The sequence below is a fragment of the Plectropomus leopardus genome, chromosome 8, assembly GCF_026936395.1.
Source record: "Plectropomus leopardus strain MGB_pleo_1.0 chromosome 8, ASM2693639v1, whole genome shotgun sequence".
Classification (NCBI taxonomy): Eukaryota; Metazoa; Chordata; class Actinopteri; order Perciformes; family Serranidae; genus Plectropomus; species Plectropomus leopardus.
The window spans coordinates 20,941,743-20,966,182 of record NC_142183.1 but is presented as its reverse complement, the minus strand read 5'-3'; the positions used below and the strand labels follow the sequence as shown (position 1 = coordinate 20,966,182).

Below are 24,440 nucleotides of genomic sequence, written 5' to 3'. Positions count from 1 at the left end.
TCCAGCTCACTGATGATGAGTTGTGGTATCCTTGGCGAGATGTTCATGGCAGGTTAGAAGTGAACAGCTTGCAGCTGTGCAGGAAGGGAAGTTTTTACTCGACTCATTCAAGATTTTATTTTGCACTTGTACAATGTCAAGTGGTCTCTTTTCTTTTGCTTTAAAAAAAAAAAAAAGATCCCCGAGGCTCTTAACTGACCATGTGTTGCTGCCAGACAAGGAGTTTCTGTCAGTTTGACCTTTAGTCAATTTCAGGAGAGGTCACAGTGAAAGACCACACGCTTGACTTACAGCCTGATTCTGTCTCATTGACACACCGTGATCTCTTCCTCTATTTCCTCTATCCACACATACACACACACACACACACACATGCACGCACTCGGAGGTGGATGACAGATCTGGCCTCTTGCCTCACCTTCAGTGTCAGGGATAATTAAATGTTTTTGCACTGTCCTAGACTGAGGCATTCATTAATCCGAAGCTGAAGGATGTGTGTGTGTGTGTGTGTGTGTGTGTGTGTGTGTGTGTGTGTGTGTGTGTGTGTGTGTGTGTGTGTGTGTGTGTGTGCGTGCGTGTGTGTGCGTGCGTGTGTGTGTGTTTGAGCACAAATGAGAAGAAGTATAAGAGCCCTGCATCTCCTCCACCTCTATCTACTCTCCTCTCCTTTTATTATCTACTCATATTCACTATTTTATTATAGTAACTGAAAGAAAGTAGAAACTTAACAAACACCAGTATCTGATGTGACATACCAAAGCTGTGTGTGTGTCCATTAGATCACCCTTTTACCTAAAGCATGTAGTACAGAGAGGAACAGGAGAAATACCAGACTGTACTCACTTTATCTCAATTTCAAAAACCTTTTCAATCTCCTCTTTCTTTATGTTTTCTAAAAGAGAAAGCCTGTGTGCTGATCTGAACACATTATCCCCCTGAGCGAGACAGCTACAATGCACAGTGAGTCAGACGACATTGGCACGGGAAGAATGGAGAGTGAAACTGCATGTTATGTGATTCAAAATCTTTAGAGTTAGTGTTTTTGCTCATAAAGCACATGAACGGTCAACACCTGCATGAGCCACAGACATTTCTGGCTTTTACATTGCGCTGCCTGATGTTTGACGTGTCTTTTTCAAAACGACGCACTCAATCAAAAGCATGTGCTTTAATTTAAATTAAAATTATAAATTGCAGCTTTTTACAATAGAGCGACACTTAAAACACAGCTCAAGACAAAGCAGTCATGTTTTTTACCAAGCGGTAGCATCCAAGGCTTAAAAATGAAGCAAACACGTGAAGTTCTTTCAACTGCCACTTGAGAGTGACGTAAGAAGTGAGTCAATCCCCACAGATTGACTGCCCAACTTTACATCAGAAATTATCATGTTTACAGCATGGTACAGAAATGGTTCAGGGCTCCATAGTTAATTCCCCTTTTCAACTTACCCAGTTACTTTTAATCAACATTTATCAAAAGTTATATTTAAGGGCAAGTTGAATGATGGGCTGTCTGCTGAAAGTCTCTTCAGCTTCTCAGTCACATCCAAACTCTCAAATATTATCAGTTTGGGCTGCAAAAAATTAAGATGTCAATGACCGTAATATCGAACTAAAAGCTTCAAAATGAGATTTTACAATCCAGTGGGTAACGTTTCAGTAGCTATGTCCATTATTTCTACAGTCTATGGTTATTATTGATCTAAACCTTTGCATAGAACAAACTGTAAGAGACTAACGTATATTCTGTATGTTTTATATGTGATGTACTGTTCGTACATTTTTCAAGCTGTTTGCTTTCAATCATTTGTATAGTACTGTCTGCTTTGTACTATATTTTATTCTTTTACATTTTCCTGCCCAGGGACCACTGATGCAATTTATAGCTAAATCTGGCTCAACAGTATTGTGCACGGCCTCTGTTAAATAAACCACTAATGCAAAGTAAACATCATTCCCTAAAAACTGAAAGAGATGTATTTATATAGTGTTGCAACTGTTTCATCAGAGCCGATAACAAGAACTGTAAATAACTAAAAATAACCAAACCTTCACAATAGACCCCAACAGCTGTGTTTGAATAGACTCAAGCACATAAAGATGCACTGGGAAAGCTGTGCTATTTATTCAAGCTGAATCTCACAGCAGCACAATATGGCTGCTGCTCATTTTGTAGATTTATCTAGGCTTTGATACTGTGGATTACTGTATGTTACCACGCAGCTTATCTCCCAATGAATTAAATCAAAACATGTGTAATTGGTTTTGTAATTACCTAACGAAGAGAACACAATGTGCACATCAGTTGCATTTCAATTTGCATTTGATTTAGCAATTGGTTCCCCATTTAGTTTTCCATTTGCCAACTCATCACATCATTTCAGCAGCCGCCTGGAGCTTTGTTGTGGCCTAAACCGGGTTTTATGGATGTGTCATGCCAACAAGTTCATGTAAGGGCACATAAGAGTATAGGAATTAATAATTTATTTTATTTATTAACCATTTGTGTATAATTGTATCTGGTTATTATATCAGTTCCTTTTATTAAAGTATCATAAAATTAAATAGCAGACATGGAAGGGACTGCTTCAGCAAAGAAGAAAATGAGTAAATAAATAAGAAGACAATTACTAAGGGAGCCCTTTATATCATTATAGGTCCCACACTACTTCTTTAACTTTTATATATGATTAATCATGCATGATAGATGGTAAATATGTGTCTTGGCGCCAATTAAATGTTTTATGTCTATGAATCTTCATTTTGTCAAGCTAAATGCTGATAAATATGCTGTACTGCAGATTTTAAAAAGTGATCCACGATTATTTATAATATTAAACGCCCAGTGTGTTAGGGGCATCTATTGGCAGAAATTTAATTAAATAGTCAGAAATATGTTTTTATCAGTTTATAATCATCTGAGAGTAATAATTGTTGTGTTTTCGATACCTTAGAATGAGAGGTTTATATCTTAACAGGAAACGGGACCTTTTCTATGGAGTCTGCCATGTTGTTTCTACAGTAACCCAGAGTGGACAAACCAAACACTAGCTCTAGATAAGGTGCTTCATGTTTTCGCTTCAGCCGCTGAAGCTGTCCTGCAGAAATGGCACATGGGAGAAATTTCAGTTCTGCAACCTCAGTGTTAGATGGCATTAAATTTTAGATACTGAACCTTTAAGTCAGATCAAAATTATCAAGTAAAGAAAAAATCTGACAAAAAGTAAATAAATTAAATAAATTTTCCATATGCTGCACAATAAAATTACATTTATTGGCTCTTTCTGGTTATTGACTATAAGCTACCTAACTGTAGCTATTTGATTTAGAGTTGGTAATCTCAAGCAAACAATATTACAGAGGAATTCACCCCACTACACCAACGCGAACATACATGAAGCTACAAGCACAAACACCAGATTATAGTATATCACAGCCCTCTTGCTAAATCTCAAATTACAGTTTCCGTGTTAGCTTGCACTAACAGACCGTGATGTTAGTACTGCAGCTAACCCTGGAAATAGCTCCATGTTACTGAGGGGGCTAGCTTTGATCACCCTGTGTGCATTCGCCATGCTCTATCTGGCTCAGACGACGAGCTGCGAGCTCGGTTATCTCTCCCCTCCATGCTGACATCTCTGCACACAACCTGAGACAGGGTGGAGAACTAATTGTGCTAAACACAGCTGTATAATACCAGCCGTTTTATGGCATGTGCAGCTGAGACAGCAGAGCAGATTAATTTAAACTCAGTGTAAGGAACATCAATGGCTGGCTATCAGAGCATTTATTTCACATTAAACCAGGTAATCTGTAATGATCTGACAGTGCAACTCACTATTATCAGACAAATAGATCAGGTCTGAGACCATTATAGCCCAACAACGTAGAGAGAATATTATAGTTAAATCAGAAAAGTCAATCAGCTGCAACAACAAAAACAAGATGGTTACAGACTTTTGGGTGCACGGTGGCTGAAGCTATTTCTTCCAGTCACAAGAAAATAAAATAAAATAAATCTCCCCATCCTGATGATGATGATGATGAAAATGATGTTGCCTGAACTCACCATCCTGTACTGTCTTCTTGGCTGTGCTTGAGTGAGCTTTAGTTCCTGGGTCTCCATATCTGCCAGGTTCTGCGTCTCGCTCTGAAGAAAAAAACATAAAATACTGAATATTTAGAATCATTTACACACAATAACAACAGTTAAACATTTCGTTAAAAATATGCCTATTTGCATTAGAAGAGAAGATTGAATGTTTATCTGTAAAATGAAAAAGTTTGTGAAAACAATGGATTTAAAACGTGGCACCGCCCATTAGCCAAAGCAAACTTTCTCACTTTACAGCTAAACGATACACAAAAATACATTTCTCAAAACATCTGAGGCGAAAAATAGGCAATGCAGCAACAGAATCTTGATTCATATTTAATGAGCGTTGCATATTTTGTACGCAGTTCACAAGCAGCGGTTGATACGATTGACAGCTGGGTTAGAGACTCCTCGACTCTGCTTGGTTATTTTCTTTCAGCAGCGTGGGATTCTTACCATGAGACCATGAGAAGGAAGGTGAAACAGTGAGCCTGGCTTTGTCCAAAGTTTAAAAAAGTCTTCATGAGCTCTATAATTAACATATTACATCTCTTTTGTCTAACCCGTAAACACTAACGTTAAAAAAACAAACAAAAAAAACACATAACTTCTCTGCTGGTTTCCTAGCTTGACTGCTTTTGGCTTCTATTGGCCAAGAAAAAGTGAAATCTTACAACTTTTTCTTAAACCTCAAGCTGTATTTCTGTTTTTGTACAGATTAAATGAAAGACGTAAAACATGTTGAACACCAACTGTTGGAGCTGCTGCTTTATATTTGAACTTTAGAGAGAGCTAGACTAGCTTTTTAAGCCTGCTTCCCGTTTTATTCTAAACTAAGCTAACCACCTCCCGGCTCCAGCTCTGTACTTGATGCACAGACATGTGGTGTGGTATCAATTTTCTCATCTAACTCAGGTCCCCAGATTCACAATCCAAAACAGGTATGTTCTGATATAATGCTTTTAATCTCCTGAAATACTTTCTGAAATCCTAAACCAGACACAAACAAGATTTTTCTCGTCTGAAAGGAATAATCATCACACCATCATTACCCAGCACGAAAACAAGTAGACTCAGCTGAGGGAAAGCAAAGCAATGCACCTATCCGTCTTGATACAAAACCACTAATCTGTCCTCCCTCTTACAAACACACGCACACACACACACACACACACACACACACACACACACACACACTGCAGTACAGCATCCCATATGGAAGCAGGCCAGTGATGGCGGAGCCTCGAGGTGGGAGCTGAGCAGCCAAACGCTGAGTTACAGGAAGTTTGTCATGTCTGTCTGTAGGCTGTGACATTAACACCCTGAGATGATTAACTCCCAAAGTCATCCATCTCCTGTATTTATCAGCCAGCGAGGCTTTTGAGAAATGACTGAACATGGATTGTACATAATGGCTGGGAAAAAGTAAAGAGATATGTGTGTGCGCAGAAGCAAAAGTTAACTTTGTTTTTTGTCAATACGCCCTCTATTCATTATTCTTCCACTCTTTCCTCTCGCTCCTCTTTGCCAGGCCTCTCTCCTCCTCATTATTGGATGACTTTCTTATCTCTGAGTTATCCTCTGTGCAGGCAATCTCTCTCAAGTGCTCTCTGTAGGCCTTGTGTCTGTATATCTTTGTATCTTCTCCCTCGGGACTCTCTGATGCCGCTGTCACTTTCACAAGCTGGCATTTAGCCTGAGGGCTTGTGCTATGATCGCGAGCAACAGCTGTCTGCTCACATCCTCTGAAGTTTATTTATCCTAATTTACGATGATCACTGGAGGTTCTGTTGTCTACGGGGCACAAAGGGCAGAAACAAAACACACAGTCAAACACACAGTCTTCCCTCTATGTGATCTACTGTTTGTGTATCTCCCCTTGAAAACAGCCTGTTCAGCAGCGTTCACACACTGCAGTCCATTGATTCACAGCTTCATTTCGCTTTGAGTTCGTTGTTGGTTTTGGCTCTGCCTTTCTAGACTGGAAGTGTAGGGCAGCAACAATTCACTCGACTCAGTGTGGCTCCGTCTGCCAGCATTTGCCCTTTCTTAATCACCATTTCTCTCAGCCACTAGTTTCTCTTTCTTCTTCTTCTGTGCCGTTTCTTCTTTTCCATCCTAAACAGAAAATTAACCGCTTTGCTGATATGATTGGTTTCATCTGTTCATTAAATTAACAATACCCTCAGCGTGACTGTGTGTATTTCCTTCCTCTGCGTCTCAGCAGGCTCCAGGTATCATTGATTACCACCCCTGAGTGTGTATGTGTGTGTGTGTGTGTGTGTGTGTGTGTGTGTGTGTGTGTGTGTGTGTGACTAGTTAATTTACTGCAAATCACTGTAGCATGTATGTGTGCGTCTCGGCTGATAGTCCCATTTATGTGTTAAGACGCAACACTGCGAGCACTCGCCCCTCTGAAAGTGCGAGATAAGAGCTGAGCCGAGGGTCATGGATATTGAGTCACTTTTTATGATGCGGCCAACAAGCCATTAAAATCAGAGCGGTAAACAATGTTTAAAGAACGCCTGGAGAGCGAGCTACAAACCCTTAGCACATTACAGTGAAATGAGATATTTGTTCTTGCTCCAGCTCACACTCCATTTAATACACAGACCTGAGGTGCTCGCTGTTGTTTGTTGTCCTATCTGTCTCTTTTCTTATCAGTTTCTCTCTTTCTAATTCTCTTAGCTCCTTCAGGCGTAGATCAAAGATGGTTATATGAGAATGTATTAAGAAGCAGTGACAGAGTTTGGGGAGATTAAAGATGGACTGATGAGGGATGGGAGCAGACAGACAGCATATCTTCAGAGAGACAGAGGCTTAGTGAGTTTGAGAAAATAGCTGATGAAATATATAACAACGGCGAACACTCTGCTGGGAAAACACAATGTCACGTCTAATCAGGCTGATTGGCAATTTGGAGGCTCCAGATTTTCGAGGCTTTGTTTGTGGCTGCTCCTGCCAAGCCAGAGTGCATCACAAATGGCTTCTGTCTCTGCTGCCAACACCGTTCCCATGGCAACCACTTATTCACTATGTAATCTAATTAGGCGAACGGACAGGAGTAGTTAACACCTGAAAATTGTGAACTTAACTTGTATTGTCTTTTCTCTGTCTTTGTCTGCATTGTGTCTTCCAGGCTTTGGATGCCAGTCGACTCTCCTGTGCTCCTCTGGACGGGCTGTGATAATGGGGCCCCACCTGCCATTTGCAATCCTCCCGTTGACTCCCCCTTTGTGGGTAATGTATTGCAATCAGAGCCTCACAAATGTGTTGGGCATGCCCATACACCAGAACTGAGAATGAAATAATCAGAATACTGACTCTAACATTGGTCTTGCTGACAGTACAAGTGTTATCTGCTGCCAAGGACGCTTCCTCCCCTCTTGTCTCACTGTCTCTGTGCTCAAATTCAAAGGCCTTTTCAGGGCAGCTCTCCAACCATTACAGATGGGACCTAGCAGAAAGTAATGCAGATGCAGAAAACCAGCAATAAATAAAATTCAGAATTCGACTATTGAAGAAGACTTAGCTGACCTGGACCACACATGATTGTAACATTGTGCAGCGTTAAGCTTATCGCTATAAACTGAAATAACCCTGCATCAAGGAGTACAGACACTTCTCCAGTCAAACGAAACCTGCATTCGATCCTTTTTGTACCCAGATCTAGAGAAAAAAACACTCTCTGTATGGATTTGCTCGCTGCCCATTGCCACAAACATTCTTTGATTTGATGCAAAGTGTGACTGGCCTACTACTGCATTAGCTGTAACCCATAAAGTCTGTGGCGTGGTGAAGCTGAGGGCGGTGTATTTGATGACATCTGCAGTTCAGCCTGCTGGGATGCCACCAAAATGTTCAAAAGTGCAGCTATGCTACACATTTGTGGCATCTTGTTTCATTTTATGACCCACTAAAGGTGAGTGGTGGTACATTTTTTCTGCAAAGATTCTGCCCTCTTCCTGTATTTTCTCATTTTCTTCTTATTTTCTGAGCTGGGAGCATTGATGGGTGTGTTAAAAAAAAAGACAGGGACGAGATGCCAGACTGAAAGCAGCAGGCATCAAACAGAGAAAGCCCTGAAAAACATACAGTGAGACAAAAGCCAAACGAGAGTCAATCTTCACTGACAAGCATTTTTACAAACAGTATGTGACAGCTGTACATAGTATAATGTTAAAGGTACAGGTATTGGTACTATCATAATTTACTAACGATACCCAGCCCTGACACCAGGTATTTCTGCGTAGCCTGACATCAACAGAAAATCACAAATGTGAGTTAATCTGGAATCTCTCAATTCATTTTTGATTTAATGGCTGTAGATGAGAATACCTCTGGAGGCAATTTGATAGACTGACAACCAATCAGAGCAGGGCCGGCTCTTGGCATAGGCGATATAGGCGGTCGCCTAGGGCACCATCTGCTGGAGGGGCGCCGCCACGCCGCCAGTCCCCCTTGGCCTCAAGGGAAAATAATAAAAAAATAATAATTTTCTATGCCCACTGCCGCCCTCACTTAGTGTTTTCTGTCTAGAAAAATATATATATATTAACATTACAAATAAAATAAACAGTGACATGCTCCTAAATTATGTGTGAGCATGTGATGTGTCGTTATTGGGTGCGGAGGTGCAGGTTAGGGTTAGGGCGCCTAGGGCACCAAATTGGGTAGAGCCGGCCCTGAATCAGAGCAACAGAACAGAACATGTGACGTGCGCGCTGAGTCATGAACAAATGTATACAGGCTGCAACATGCAGAGATGAGCTCTGACGATGAAGCATCAGTATGTCAGGGATTGCAGATGATGCCATTACATTTTGAAATTCTTCAACAGGAAGTTCCACATCAGCTGTTGCAGCCTTCTTTGTTGTTTCTGAAAATGCCTAAGCAGCGTTGCTCTCTACTAAGCTAGGTTCTCAGGATAATATCTGCTTCCTTATAGATGGAGAAAGTCAAAAGTAAATGTCAGGTTGATATTTTAATGACTGGAAGGCAGCCGCTCTCACTCCAGATTGCTGTAGTCACAGGTGGGTGGAGAGCGGAATCAACAACCTGTGTGTGTGTGTGTGTGTGTGTGTGTGTGTGTGTGTGTGTGTGTGTGTGTGTGTGTGTGTGTGTGTGTGTGTGTGCGTGCGTGTGTGTTTATGAGCTCACTGTTTGTATCATTTGAACAAAAAAGAATAACGTGGGTGTATGTGCTCATATTTCTTTGCCTAGTTACACAAAAATATTGGATTTTGCCTCAACATTGAAACTAGTTTTAAAAGCTTCAAATACATTTCAAAACAGGTTCTCTGGTGGAAGTTTTCCACAAGCAGTTTACTGAAGTTTGACAGAGCAGGCAAGCTCATGAGTGAGTCAAGTTGTTTTGGATAGTTCAGACAAATCTACAAAAACAACTGGACAGAGAGGAACACAAAGTCTCTACATAGCAGAGACAATGACTGATTTTTTATTTTTTTTTTGGAAAGATAACATTATAAGAGTTTATTGCAGAATTTTATTTATGTGGAAAAAAACACACGTTAGGATGACTGAAGTAGCCATGCTCTGCTAAATATAAATGGGAGCTGACGTTTTTTTGTGTGTGTAATCATTGTTTAATTTTGTTAAAATCACAATGGTCTAAAACTTTAATGGCAAGAGCTGTAGCCGTACTAATTTGTAGAATATGGATAGTAAAGCCGAGGAACATGCTGTTAAAAAATGTATTATTTCAGAAAGACTGGTGAAAGAAATGCTGCACAAAAGATCGCACTGAGTTACAGAAGCTTGTTAAATAGAGGCTGATGTTAGGACTTTGGCCCTCTATGGTAAAACCTTTATCACATCAGTCTTTGGTCCTGGGTCTTCTTTTGGAAGTGAGTTGGCTCAACATGTACATGAAGCCCTGATCTGAGTACAGCAGATGTCTATTTGAGACACTCACTACAGGACAAGCTGGGCTTTCTGGGACACAGCCCAATGTCACCCACACACACCTACCTGCTCACACAGCTATAGAGCATTCAGCATTCAGTGCGACATGTACAGAGGCCTAACAGGTTAACTATCCATGACAGGCAGAAAGACAGGTCAATGAGCAGTCACCATGGAAACCAGTTCATATGTTTAAGGATTCTTCAATCTGTCCTCATGCATGATGGAGACAAGAAGGGCTGTAACATTTAAATGTGGCGTGTAATTTATAAAACTCAGTTTAGTTTGATGATTTAATGTTTTCCTCTCCTCCAAAATCATGCTCTGCGCATTTTGACCAAAGGAGAAATGTTTGAAATACAAATTAATATTTGCATTTCTCATCTCACTTGGGAGCACTGTCTCAAGAAGTTTAATGAGCAGCCAAGATGAAGAAGAGGCAAACTTCACAGTGCTGCAGTATTATTACTGAAAGATCAATGTTGTTATAATTACTCTATATTATGCACTTATGTTGTCAAAAATAACAATTTATTGACAGATATCAATTCTGAATATTTGAAATTGTTTCTTTATTCATTTTCCTTAGTACTGATACGACTACTTTTTTCTCGCTCTTTCTTTTCTCCAGCAGCGGGTGGACACACACTGCCGCAGTGCCTCCATAGTCCCGCCTCCTCTCTCTCAGTCACAGTGCTGTCTCGTCATGAACTCGTCCAATACCGTCGCGTGGTCATTGATTTCGGCATCACACACCAAAGCACAAAGCCACCTTTTGTAGAGGTATAATACGCCACTGTATGGCATCACTTTGATACTCTGTAGATAACAGAAATAGAGGAACGAGAACGTCCCTGTGGGGCAGGTAGAAGGCGTGGTGGATGGGTCCATGGAGCCAAGCTGGGAGCCCGTTGTTCATCTCTTGTATGAATGCTGAACCAAATCGTGATGTTTTTTCCTAAACCTAACCTAAAGCCGCAACATATTTTCTCAACCCATCCAAATACAAAAAACTTAAATTAAATACTTATATCACACATAAAACTTCCCATCTGACAAGCTCGAAACTTGAATGATGGTGACCACAGAGACTGTCAACTCTATAGATCTGAATGACCGTAATATGCGGAAAGGTCCCAAACTGAGTTGCTGTGACATGGTCGAATTGTACTTTCTGATGGAAGAAGAATGTGTGAGTGGAGCTAGAAGGGACAGCATGTTGGTGAGTGTTTCTACGAGAGATTTCCCGCAGGGCAAAAGAAGCTGATGAAAGAAACGAGAGAAGTGAAGAGAAGAGACTACAATTACACCAGGGAAATGTGTTAATAATAACCAAACCTCTTAAAATATTTATCAGTTATGTATGAAAATGACAACAAACAACTAATTCTCACAGGCTTTTCAGTGTGTGTGTGTGTGTGTGTGTGTGCGTGTGTGTCAGCGTGAGTGTGTGTGTGTGTTTACGTCACTGTGTTATGTTGATTCACAGTCGCCCATTGTTCATCATTATGTAATTTCCATCTGATGAACTCAATACGTCAGAAACAATAGAAAACTCTGGGGAAACAATGACGTGTGACGTGTAGGGGTGGTGAGAGATAGATGACCTGAAAATACGAAGAAGAAAAACTGATGAGAGAATTTAGAAAGAGTGAGGGTGATGCTGAAAGAATCGGCAGCGGGGAGAGAGAGAACTCTGAACGACTGCAGTGAGGGAGACACACATAAAGCAGGGTTGCAGGGCGAGCTGCATTGTTGCATGAATATATTTTGTGGGAAGCAGCACTTTATAGAAAATTCTGTCAGTTTAGTAAATTGCCTGCCAGCGAAAACTGACAGTAAAGCTCACCTCCACATGATGCTAAGTTTGTGACTTCTTCAGAATTCCAAAAAATTTGCATGTGAGGTTTTCTGTGCTCGATATGTGCTCAGAGTGATGCACCCAACCTGTTATATAAACAGTGGAGATATGGAGACAACAAAGAAAACTGAGTTGTTGCCATAAATGTTAACAAAACAAAATGTATTCACATATGTTGGCGTGAAAGCTTTTCTGCCCACACTGTACTATTTTAAAGCATTAAGAGACATCCTGCTGTGTTGGTATTTAAAATGCATTTACAGTATCACCTTCATCATACGCAGCTTTTTCTGCAGTATATGTGGCGGTGGAGCTTCTTTTAGAAAAAGATGACTAAATGTGCCAAATTAAAGTCTTCTTCCATTTTAAGAACAACACAGGCTTCATAATCCCATTGTAATTATCAAACCTACTGTCAAGTGCTAATTACAAAACTTCTATTTGATTAAAATACACATATACAACACACAAAGTTCATTATTCCACCCATGGAGGGATTACTTAATGGTCCTTAAGTGACACAAGCAAATCAACATGTAGTGGCCAGGAAGAGAAAAAATAACAACAAAGAGACACAAAAAAGACCACAGAGATGCAAAGGAACTGCAAATAGACGCAAGAACACTACAAAAATGGGCAAAATACGACAAACAGACTACAAAACAACCAAAATAGACATAATTACCTTAATAAGACACAAGAGTACATCAAAGAGACACAATATGACTTCAAAGAGACACAAACAACAACAAAAAGAAAACGATCACAAGGAGACACACACTCAATACACAAAGCAACCAAAAAAGACATAAAATTACCTCAAAGAGACACAAAGTGATACCAAACGAGGAAACACAAACCAATCAAAAAACACACAAAACTACCTTAGAGATTTAAAACAATCGCTAAGACATACCAGGTGACCACAGAGAGATACAAAACCACAAAACAACAAAGAGATGCAAAAACACCACAAAGTCTATGTGTTTTGCTCCTTTGCAGAAAAGGTGGTGGACTTCTGCAAATCTGTGCTCAAAAGCCACTTATGATTCACCAAAATCAGCTTCTACTCCGCAGAAACCCAGTGGAAAATAAGGCTCTAATGTTACACATTGTTTAGTCTCAGAAAAAGCAATTCGTACCAGCAAACACAGAGGCTGGGAAAATCATACGAGCTACAAACAAAAGACAGAAAACAGTCATTTGAAATCAGGCCTGCTGTCACCAAACAGATACAGGAAAACAGAGTCACACAGAAACCAACACTGCATTCAAAACTGAATCAACAGCACAATCCTGACATGCTGATATTATCAGTATACTGATGAGCTGGAGCATATGTTCATTTCAGCAAGGCTAAGCAGCCAACTGGCCCTACAGACTGTAGCTTGTTCTTAAGTTTTCTAAAATTCTGTAGGATTTGTGGGATTTAAATACATGTTTACCACAGCTCCACAATAAGCTACAAATCAACTGCTGGACCTCATTAAGCCACAAGACGTCTGGAAAACAGATTTACCACTGGTGGGTTTGATCGCTTGCTGTTCAGTATCACCAACAAGTAATTTGTGATGCCACTGATTTCATTCATTAGATGCTACAGAGGGAAGCATTAATCGCCAAGTGATTCATCAGGGGACTGGATTCTCCCCCATCAACCTTCCCGCTGCTGATTAGTCTCCAAGGGCGACCAGCGACTCATTAGTCAAACTGAGATCAGCAGGTGGTGACTGATGGCGCCATCATTTCTGCTGTATTGACCCCAAGTAAGAGCTGTGGTCACACCTGTCGTTTCAATATGATTTTTGTAGTCTGACAACAGATCTCAGATTTATTAACAAGTCGTTAAAATAAGCTGTTTGGTACTTGTGTCTAATACAACAAACAGGAGCACTCCATAAATTAGCACCCTGGACAGTTGCAAGGTTAGACATGTGGTTAAAATTTTAAAAATGTTAAAAGGTTAAGTTTGGTATGTTTGGTAATGTAAAGGCAACAAAACTAGATCTGTGTTTGAATTACAACAATTATGTTTGTCACATAAATAAGTTACATTTGGAAGTTGACTTATGTTATATGGGTGATGCAAGTTTACTTACAGGTGTATGATCATAAAGTAAAATAAGTCAACGTTGACTTTTGGTTTTACATGGGACATTTACAGCAGTCTCCTGGATCAAAGTCCTGTGTTTGTTTGAGCTATCCATCCACCCCAGTCTCCTTCCTATGCAGATTTTGTTGTATACTACATCACCTGACTAACTTTTTCCTCCCAATATAATTACTACAGCCACTAGAGTTTTCCTCCTTACAATAAACATAAATATGGGTCATAATAAGCTGCTTGTACAAACTACGGCAGGGGCTGGCAACTTTGTGCACGTGTGTCACCATGGACACAACATAGCTTAACCAATGGCAAACTACTAGTGAGTATGCTAAAGAGTTTTTGAAATGTTTAAGTTCAGGGTTTCCCCAAGATTCATTTATTTGTAGCAGCCCACCGTGACACACGTACTCTGGGCACAGACAGAACTGCAGAACATCAGGTACAGTGAAACTGAGACTTAATCATTACACTCTAAATGTTTTTGTTCACTTTCTCTGTAGCAGCTGCTCCTCTCAAACCATCCGACTGATCTGATCGGCACTGAAGGGATCGATTTATCATATGCCCACTCTGTGACCCAAACTCCTCAAATCGCTGCCAAGCAAAAACAAACAGCACCCTGGACAAAAAAAACTTGCAATTGCTTGCAAACATCCGAATTTAGAGAGGGGATACAGAATGGCACAAAGGGGCGGATTTACACACACACACACACACACACACACACACACACACACACAAACACACACACACACACACACACACACACACACACACACACACACACACACACCAAATTTGGCAGTCGCAGGATACTTTGATTTGACTGTAACTGCCTCAGACAACAACAGTTGAGGACATAGCCAAAGTTTTTATGGAGCATTTTGAGAAGTGAGAGATTGACGTTATACCGATATGGCACATGGATTAACAAAGAAACAAAAAATTAAATATGGCATTTCATATCAAAAAGGTTGCCGACCCCTGACCAGTGGGATTGTTTTTCTTAGGGAAGGACAGTGTCTGGGTTTTATGACATTACAACACAGCTTTGTTTAGAAAAGAGATTCAGGTGTCTCCCAAATCACCTATTTTAAAATACAGATGATTTGACGATATTTAAAAGTCTGTAATGCTGACACTTGCTGAAGTCAAAAGGTAAAAGCAAACACTTATGAGTGTGATGCCTATAGCACCAGCTGAAAATGGGACCCGCTTGAAGCAATTTAGACACATGAAAACAGCAAATGTTCCCAAAGCACGCCAGATTGTCTGATTGATTCCCATTATTTATTAACTAGTCTAATTGTTTTGCTGTCCATTACTCCCAGGTGTGCTGTTTGTGTGGGAGTAACTGCACTGTGCATAGCGGTGTTAGCAGCTCTGCAGCAGGGGAGCCCTCATATCGCAGCTGAAGTGTAATGCTGCAGCAGAACAAAGCAAAAAAAAAAAAAAAAGATTGAGAAAAATACATTTTTATGCGATCCCATAAAAAGTGTAATTGGCACAAAGCTGCTCTATGCTTCAACTACATCAAATGTCTCTCTAGAGAAGTGCACAGATGTCACATTCTCAAGAGGACAAAGTCACCTCGCAATGTCCTGTCAAAATGTTGCAGTGACTCATGCTTTGAGTGTGCTGCGTGGTGCGGGCAGTGTGAGAGACGTTTCAGAGGAAAAGGTATTTCAGGAAGATTTTGAAACCTTTTTCTAAACGCTGAAAGAAGTGTATGAGATGGTTTTTATTGTTAGTTTCTAAAGACTGGGCTTTATTGTCTCCTGCCACAGTTACAGGAAAACTACGGTCAATTACATCATTTATTTTATTTTTGTAGCTCTGGCCATCAGTTCTATTGTACTCTCTAAAGTAATTACTGAAATCTCTTGCTAAAAAAAAAGTCCTTTTGGGCCAACAAAAGGAGTAGTCAGTCATGCACGCAGGTTGAAAACAAACCGCCAAAGCTATAGTTTAGGTTTGGGCACAAAAGTAACTCACTATGTGATGGTTAGGGGATTTTAGTCGCCATGCTTACAGTTATAACACAATCCTTGTGGTCTGCTTTAAAAAAAAATCAACGTCAGTAGGAAACAGGAAACAAACTGTGGTCTCCTGAGTTTAAGTCTGACTCTGTGTCCTAACTGGATGCGAGTGTCGTGCTGCATCGCGATGCATCGCATGCTCTCTGTCCACACTGCATCCATTAAAATGGAGCTCTCCCACAACATGTAAACAAACCACTTACCTATCAGCTGTGCTCTCAGACACATAACCACTGGAAAGACGTGTGAGTGCTTACTTTCTTATTGTTCATATTCACATCAATAATATCCCTGGTAAATAACACATGCTCTTTAGAGGTTTGTATTGAAACGACTGATGCTGTTGTTTGTGTTGAAAGGACTGTCTCTAAAACCAATTTTGGAAACAGAAAATGAAGGTGACCTGCTAGAGTTGCAACAGTTGTTTTGTCTTGTGGTTTTATTATGTTACAGTTGCACTCACGTTTGGTTTGGCTTTTGGCGACCTGTATGATGGTCCAACTGTTTGCTGTTTCACACTAAGCTCCATTTTTAATAATTACCTGATTTCAAAAATTAAGGCACTGCTATAATTTACCAGAACTGAATATTGGATGTTCTGAAAGTCTCCGTAACCCCTCCTCCCACACCTGTCCAACGGCAAATTTAGGCAACTGTGTTTTTTCATCTTTGTAACTTTCCAACAATCCAACATTAACGCACACTTCACACAGGAATCAGCCTGCTGTGTGGAGGTGAGAAAGTATGAATTTCTGTCTCAAGCTCTTTTTTTTTCATTCTTTGCAGAACTATTTCTGTTACTTCTCACGCTTTCATGACGGCAACACTGAATTTTGTTTTCATCTCGCCTTCAATCGTGGCCATTTGGAAGAGCTATAAACAATTTTTCCTGTTCACTTCTATCATAACCTGACCTTTACTTTGGTGAGTAAATGTCACCTTTACCAGAGTTAAAAAAAACACAACAAAACAAAAACATTTCCTAAGTTGTAACAATCTGAAGTTTTCCTTTAAAAGACAAGATGTCACTACAGAGGAACAAAAAACTTGCAAGTGAATGGTGACCTCTTTTTGAGTGTGTGTCCAGTGAGTGTCATTTCCCAGTGGTAGGTTTCTGACACACTCTCCCTTTCAAAATTCCATACTTTTCCAAACTCAAAATTTTGAGACTTCTCTGTAAGTTTTTCAGATCATTTTGGACATCTGAGAACAAACAGCCAGCCCCGCTGTGGTCGTTCAGTCCACACTCCTATGTAGACAGATGGACGACGCTCCACTAGCCAGCGCCGCCCATAGTCATATTATTTTACATTAACAAAATGAATATTATTATGAATAAGAACCAAAATTAAGTAGTTTTATTAAAATTAAATCTTCACAGCATCTGTGCAGCCTTATTCATTCACTGTGAAACGATGACGTATGAATTTGTTACACAGGAGAGACAGTCTGTTTACATTTTAGATAACTACATGACTGTATAAATATTTAGCTATTTGTGATACAATCTTTCAATGCAAAGAAAATTTCAAAATAATGACCAGGTTTGAGTTCATTTATAAGGCACTAGAGGCAGAGAAGCTGCGTAGAAGCAGCTCTGCATTTGAGTGTGCGTTCAGTCACACGCCATAACTTCTTGCTTTGCTTTTGGTATCATCCAGCTCGCTTTGGCCTGCGCCTTCTCACACAATAGTGAATATCTTGGCTACGCTGACTCCAAACACCATGAAAAATACTGTGCTTGTATGAACACTTTATTTTTTAAAAAATTCTGAATTTTAGATTTCTGAAAATAGAATAAGGGCGATACTCTGGAAACATTTTTTCATACTTGTTTTCCATATTTCATCCAGATCTGTAAAGTACTAACACTAAATTCCATACTTTTCCATATCGTGTAAGAACCCTGATCTGATTATTATCTGTACCTTTCAAAAAGTTTTCTCTGGCCTAACTGAATGGAATATCTGTAAAGTAAGGCGTATACTTCAAAGATATAGTCAAGCTGCATACAACAAAAAATGTATCCTCATTAAGAAACAAAAAAGTTGTGTGTCATCCATACAGCAGCTCTAGAGTTACAGCTTTTTCTGTTAGTCCATAACTGTTTGAGCATCTAAATCAGGCCTCTGTGCTACAAATGGATTTTGGAAAAGAGGATTTCTCCTCAACATCTGACGTATTTAGTCACTGGTTAAAAGAATGAAGCTCTGTTTACTTTTTGTCTTTAGTTCTCTCTCAGAAATTTGATGAACTGAGGCGAGGCTGTTCTCATTAGGCTGAGTATCCACGAGGAGCTGGCCCAGATAAACCTGCTCAGCAAGTCTTTCCCTGAAGAGTTACAGTTACTGTGCTACATATGCAAAACCAAGCCAGCACGGAACAGAACAAACTCGGTAGTAGAAAGATTTAAAGTCTGTTGTGCTGTTCAGAGAGTCGCAGTCCAATCAACCCCCCAAACTGTGTGTACATGTGTGTGAGTGTGTGAGACAATGTGGGTGTGAGCGAGGGTAAGCGAGTGTGTGCAATAATTGAGTTTAGTCGAGAGTTACTTGGGGTCTAAGAGCATTACACACTTGAGTGTGATTGATAAAGTGGACTTGGCGTTGTCGCCATAGTAAGTCCATAAGCAGCACATAAATGAAAAGTAGCCGCTTTTGGCCTCACGACAAACACACACACACACACACACACACGCGCACACAGAGACCTATGTTTTAAGAGGTGACTTGATTTTTGGCAACAGCTTACTGAACAGCACAATGACTTCATGTGCAGTGCTCATAATTTACGTGCTGTAAACTGTATGATCAGAAGACTGCAGAGTGAAAGATGACTGATGTAAAGTAAAGAAAATAAATGTACCACACATGCAAGCTTCAGTATATTAACACTGGTGCAGACTAATAGGTGCAAAGTAATTGGGTTTTTTTTGGCTGAACTTTACGTTTCTGCGTATTTTCTGAATTAACTTTCTGTTTTAAAACTCTGTACAGTTGTTTATTTCAATTTAATACAATTATTTAATGAGATACAGTTTTCAGTGTGATTTTGTTTGTTTTAGAATATATTTTATACTACGTACATTCGATTTACTACCTCTAAAGCAGATGGAAAAACTTCTGCTAATACTATTATCAAGCAGATGGAAAATTTTAACTGAACCCTGAGGCATTTTGTCGGATAGTCTAGTTGGTTTGGGGTAGTGTGAAAACTCAGTTCACGAATTCTGGATCAAACAACAAAACACCGATCCACCTAAAATGTTTGGTCTCTGTTAGCTCCTGAGTGCACTAGAGTTCACTAGAGATCCAACCGAAATACGGGAAGTGAACCAAAAAAGATCATCACCGGTCTCTCTCTCGTCAGGGCCTTGTCTCATTCGAAGAATGAAAAGCTCGCTGTCTTGTCAGCAGCTCATAATGTTCTCCTTCTCCTGAAATATTTGATTGAAAGAAACAGCAAAGCCTGCTTAAATTTGGTTTTGCTTTGTTATTTCTGAGATCAAGAAGCGTCTGTAAATTTCACTTGGGTATTCTGTCCAGTGGACGAGCAGCTGTTTCAATCACTTGGCAGTTGTTTATAATGTTTGATGTACTTGAAAAAGTGGGAAAAAAGTGAAAAAATGAAAAATGCAACAATAACCAATCAAGTGTGAAAGCGCCCTAAAATCCAGCCTTGTTTTCTGTTAAACATTATGTTTGAATCTTGCCTCAGTTGTTTGTTTGTTTGTTTTTTTACAACTTTACTTATATTAGAAAAAAAATAACCGTTTGACATGTGAATACATGTATATACATTTACACATTTACCCACCCACATCCTCCCATCTGGGTTTATACAAATAACCGAAAAAAATGAAGAAAAAAGGCAATAGATTGCTCTAAATGGGCTGTGACTGCTTTAGCACTACTGTCGACTATGTAGGGTATTATTCTTTAAACTTGTCTTTTTAAAAAGGACAATAGAGGCAGTTTCCTTCTGCTTTGGAACATATTGTCACAAAAAAGGGAATCAAACTACCAAATAAAAACTTTTAGAGCCACATATTGGAAATCTCATTACAATGTATGATATTTGAAGGTATAATTAAAGGTATAATGATGATGAATAGCCTTTATCTGATTTAGAAGTCTTCAAGGTCATTTCATGTTGTTTGAAACTGAATGGAAGTGAATGACCTGCCATGTTAAGCAAAACGAATTTAAAATACCTTTAGTGATGGCTTTAAAGGCAATTAACTTGAAAGGAACAGAAAATGTACGATCCTTTAAGGTCTTTGTCCTCTGGTAATGACAGTCACATTAGCTTCTATATGTGAAGTGTTTTTTCTTTCCTCTAGTAAAGAAAAGATCCTCTTGACTTAATTGAGGATAAGTGCCTTACAGGAAGCAACTAATTGTAGATTTGTTCTGACTCACCATACCTGCAGGTTGTCATCAACATCTGCCAGTACCTTACTTAGTCTGATTTACTCATTTAGATCAGGATACACCGTGTCTAATCACAGAAAACAACACTTCATAACCGACCAAACATTCATTGCGAGTATCGAGGCTGGATATCCTCACTCAGCCTCACACACACACAGTGCATTAATATAAACATTAGGACCACGCACGAACAGCAGGACTCACCTTGGTCCAGAGACTTGGCAGGAGCCCAGCTTTTGAAGTAGTCATCCTGAGCAGAAACACAACACAAGAAACTGGGTTAAGAAAAAATAACTCAAAGCCAAGTATATCATTGAATTATTTTGCAGACCAAAAAGAGAACAGCCCACATACTACACCAAAAATCCTGTCCTCATTCTTCTCTCCTTTTGTTCTTTCTTTTCATACTTGTGTTTTGTTAAAATAAATGATTGCAGCGGAGGAGAAATAGAAAGAGAGCTAAAAGCGTTCTTGTTCGGACATTTAAAAAAAAAGAGAAACCTGCAGTAGACACGCTGGAGAGTAAAGAACGTTACACGCTCCAGTAAATAATGGGTTTAACTAGGACACACACATTTAATGTCAAGGTCAAAATGGACTTTTGCTCAGAAAAAAAACAGTTCACAAAGAAGTGTTGTTGTTGTTAATAGGAAAAAAATGGCAGGAGAGGTAATGTTACATTTTAGCTGCTGGGATGTTCCCAAAATCATGTTTGAAGGAGCACAAGTAGTCTATAGTCATGGAGGAAGCCTCTTCAACTGCAAATACTAAAACAGAAAATAATTGCCTTGTCTCAGCTGAGAAGAGGTTTTGAATTTGTGAAGCCGAATACACTTTGATTCAATGGCTCTATTCAGAGTGGATTCCCTGCCCAGCTAGAGACATCTATTAGTGCGTAGAGCAATTAAAAATCCCATTATGAAAAGAACCACGGCTTGCACATTAGAGTTACATGCAAATCACACATATGAGTATAAGACAATAGTGATGAATAGCATGTTAATCAGCTTATAGGTTTGATACAGACTGTATTGTCAAAAATATTGATTTATCTATACATATCAGCTCTGAATATTTGGTGTTTCAATACTCATTTTCTGCTGTATCAACGCACCAGTACCACCTATGCTTTCTTACTCTCTCCCTCGCTGTTAATGTTTACTCCAGTCACTCTGCTGTGCTCTGATACTAACCAGAGCGCATTATTTTTCAAGGTATTATATTGATTTTTGAAATTCCAGTTTTGTGACAGAACCAATACAAAACCCAGGGTGGTACAGTTGGTATGTTTTCAACTTGCAGAGACGGAGCAGCCACTGGTGAGAATCGCAGTTGTGCATTTTATTAGACCTCACTGTTATATGACAGATTGATGCTCCGTCCCACCACCACCCTTTTACGCCTCCATAAAAATGCATTCAATCAATTGTGCTTGATCGAATTTCATAATCTTTGTTAAATAGATAAATAAATAACACCATGTGCACACGCACACACACACCCACACACACACAAACACACAGACAGTGGTGCTGCCTGCATGTAAAATAGTGCCCAGAGAGGCATATGTGTGTCAGCAGGGAGCGAGCCTGTGTCAGTGACACTATGAGAAGGAGGCAAAGAAAACCTGCTGGGCAGGATCTCTGCCTCCGTTATTATTGAATTAAAGAGTTGCCAGAGAGAGAAAGAGAGAAAGAGAGAGAGATAGAGAGACAGAGAGACTAAATTAATCAGTCTTAGGAAACGGTCCACATAAAACGGACAGTTGACCCACTCATCCAGCCCTTCTTCTATAATTGACAACTGTCCGCATTTAAGTCAATACAAAAGTTTGAAATGAGGAGATGAAACCTAATTAGCTTTTCCCTGAGGTCCTTACTTCACTCATGTCCTCACTTCCTTTTTTCTCTTATTTTAATGCCCCCCCCTCCCATCTCTATTGTCAAATTATCCTTTATGGCTGTGAAAGTGCAAAGTAAGATGTTACTGTGGCAAAAAGTCATTTCTGCAAAAGTTCTCACTGAGCGCTGCTCCATTTAGACAAATGTGAGACCATTACATTTTTATTTTATGCTTATACAGTGACAATGACTTCCCATGCTTTAAAAACTCCATTCTCTCTTGATTGCTTTATGTTCACTCCACTGTCAGCTGCAGAAAAAAATAAGATAACAGTTTGAAGCTGCAGAAAAAAAACACATCCATTAAAGTTATAGGATGCAGGAATTGCTGGCTACTGTTTGTTAACAGAATCACCAGCAAAGGTTAAAGCCAACCACAGATTCACTTTCACTGTGTAATAAGCTTTGTCCTCTTGCCAACTTGCTTTGCTATATTGGTGGTTTTTCGGTGCTGAGTCCACGATTTCTTAGCTTCCTGCGTGCTGCTTAGAGTCTGGCACGTGGTTGCCAAATTTTTATTAAGTCCCATCCTCATGCAAACTGTGTCCAGGAACATCCTGAACACATCAAAATAAAATTAAAATAAGAAAGTACAAGCAGAGAGCAGAGTCTCTGCAGATAAATACTGTGCTGCACACATCTAATGGGTCATAAGTGATGGGATTACTTTTGTTTGAGGCTTTACTTTTTTTTTTTTAAGGAAAATTCTGCATAGCACACTTTTAAGGTAGGTAGTATATTAAGCCGTAACAGTTAATTAAATATTCAAGCCTATGTTCTGATCAGGGGATGTTTTTTATCCTTATCCTTATTTATGCTTCAAGGTAATGAATGCATATTTAGACTTATCAGGTAAGTAATCAAAAAGGCAAAAACATTAAATTGATGCTCCTAAAAAAAACACAATTACAGTGGAAATACTGAACTCAAGGCTTCAAAACAGCAGTCCACAAACCAGTGTGTGCGTTAGCCACATTCATTATTTATAAAGTATGTGGTTTTAACATTATGTCTTCATCAGGTAATATTCAACATGTGACCAAAAAGTTCTGTAAAAAAGACTGATTCAACCCAGTTTTAAATCCCAGGTCCTTATTGTACTTAAATCATATTTTGGGAGCATCAAAACAAAGACTGCAGCAGCCATTTTCTCTTGTCTTAACACTTTACAGTGATTTTTTTTCTGACAGCAAATAAAAAATTGAAGACATAAAAAAACAAACAAACAAATTAGTCTTATGTGGTCACTATCCTTCAAGATAGGAGAATGGAGTTCATTATGCCCATGATTTTGAAATGAGATGATCAACAAACAATGAGGTTGTAATGTGCTAGTGTCTGCATACTTTTGGCCCTGTTTGCTTAAAAGTATGAAACCTACAAAACCACTACAGGAACATTTTAATATGCTGAACTGTACCACGCTATGGCTGACCAGCCGTCCAACCTGCTGTGCATTTAAATCAGCAACACCTCTCCAGCTCTGCAACAATGCCTTCAAGCAAGTGCCAGACAAACAGTACAACGGGAGGTACTGCAGTATGTTTCAGAATACTATTATCAAATCACAAACACAATGGATTTACTTACCTCCGCTTCCTTTAAATGATTGCAGAGGAGAGAGGCAGAGGAATAGAAGGGAGAGAGGAGAGAAAGAAAGAAAGGTCAGTGATAATGGCACCGTATGCTGTGTCTATCAGATCTATTACAACCCCGTCTTACTCGTTCTGAATACTGAGCTCAACTCCAGAGATTCATTTAATAGGAATCTGATTCTGAAGGTGGTAGAATACTAAAGGACTCACATATACACACAGTCATGCTGGCAGCCTTATGAGATAGTCTTATTTGATGTGGCATGTAATTTGAAACACATCGAGGGCAAATTGCGCAGGCTTCGAGTTGAGGTACGGCATAAAGGGGAAAAAGAGAGAAAGGTGAGGAAGAGTGAGGGAGAGGCAGGAGAGCTGTGCATAGGCAGAGGCGAGCCTTTTTATTGTGCTAAGATGTGATGGAGAGGAGAGGAGAGGGTTAAACATTTTTTTATGGAGGTCTTCCTTGTGTGAAAGAAGGTG

General features: G+C 39.6%; 1 protein-coding gene across 2 annotated transcripts in view; it reads right to left on the bottom strand.

The window, feature by feature from the left end:
• The window catches only part of spock1 (SPARC (osteonectin), cwcv and kazal like domains proteoglycan 1), a 133,651-nt gene that overhangs the window by 45,486 nt on the left and 63,725 nt on the right, over positions 1–24,440 (bottom strand). For both annotated transcript variants that reach the window (XM_088081135.1, XM_042493318.2), the window contains exons 3-4: positions 20,669–20,714; positions 4,070–4,150 (exon numbers count right to left, since the gene is read on the bottom strand). In XM_088081135.1, coding sequence (XP_087937261.1) covers positions 4,070–4,150; positions 20,669–20,714 — 127 coding nt within the window. The remainder of the gene's footprint in view (positions 1–4,069; positions 4,151–20,668; positions 20,715–24,440) is intronic.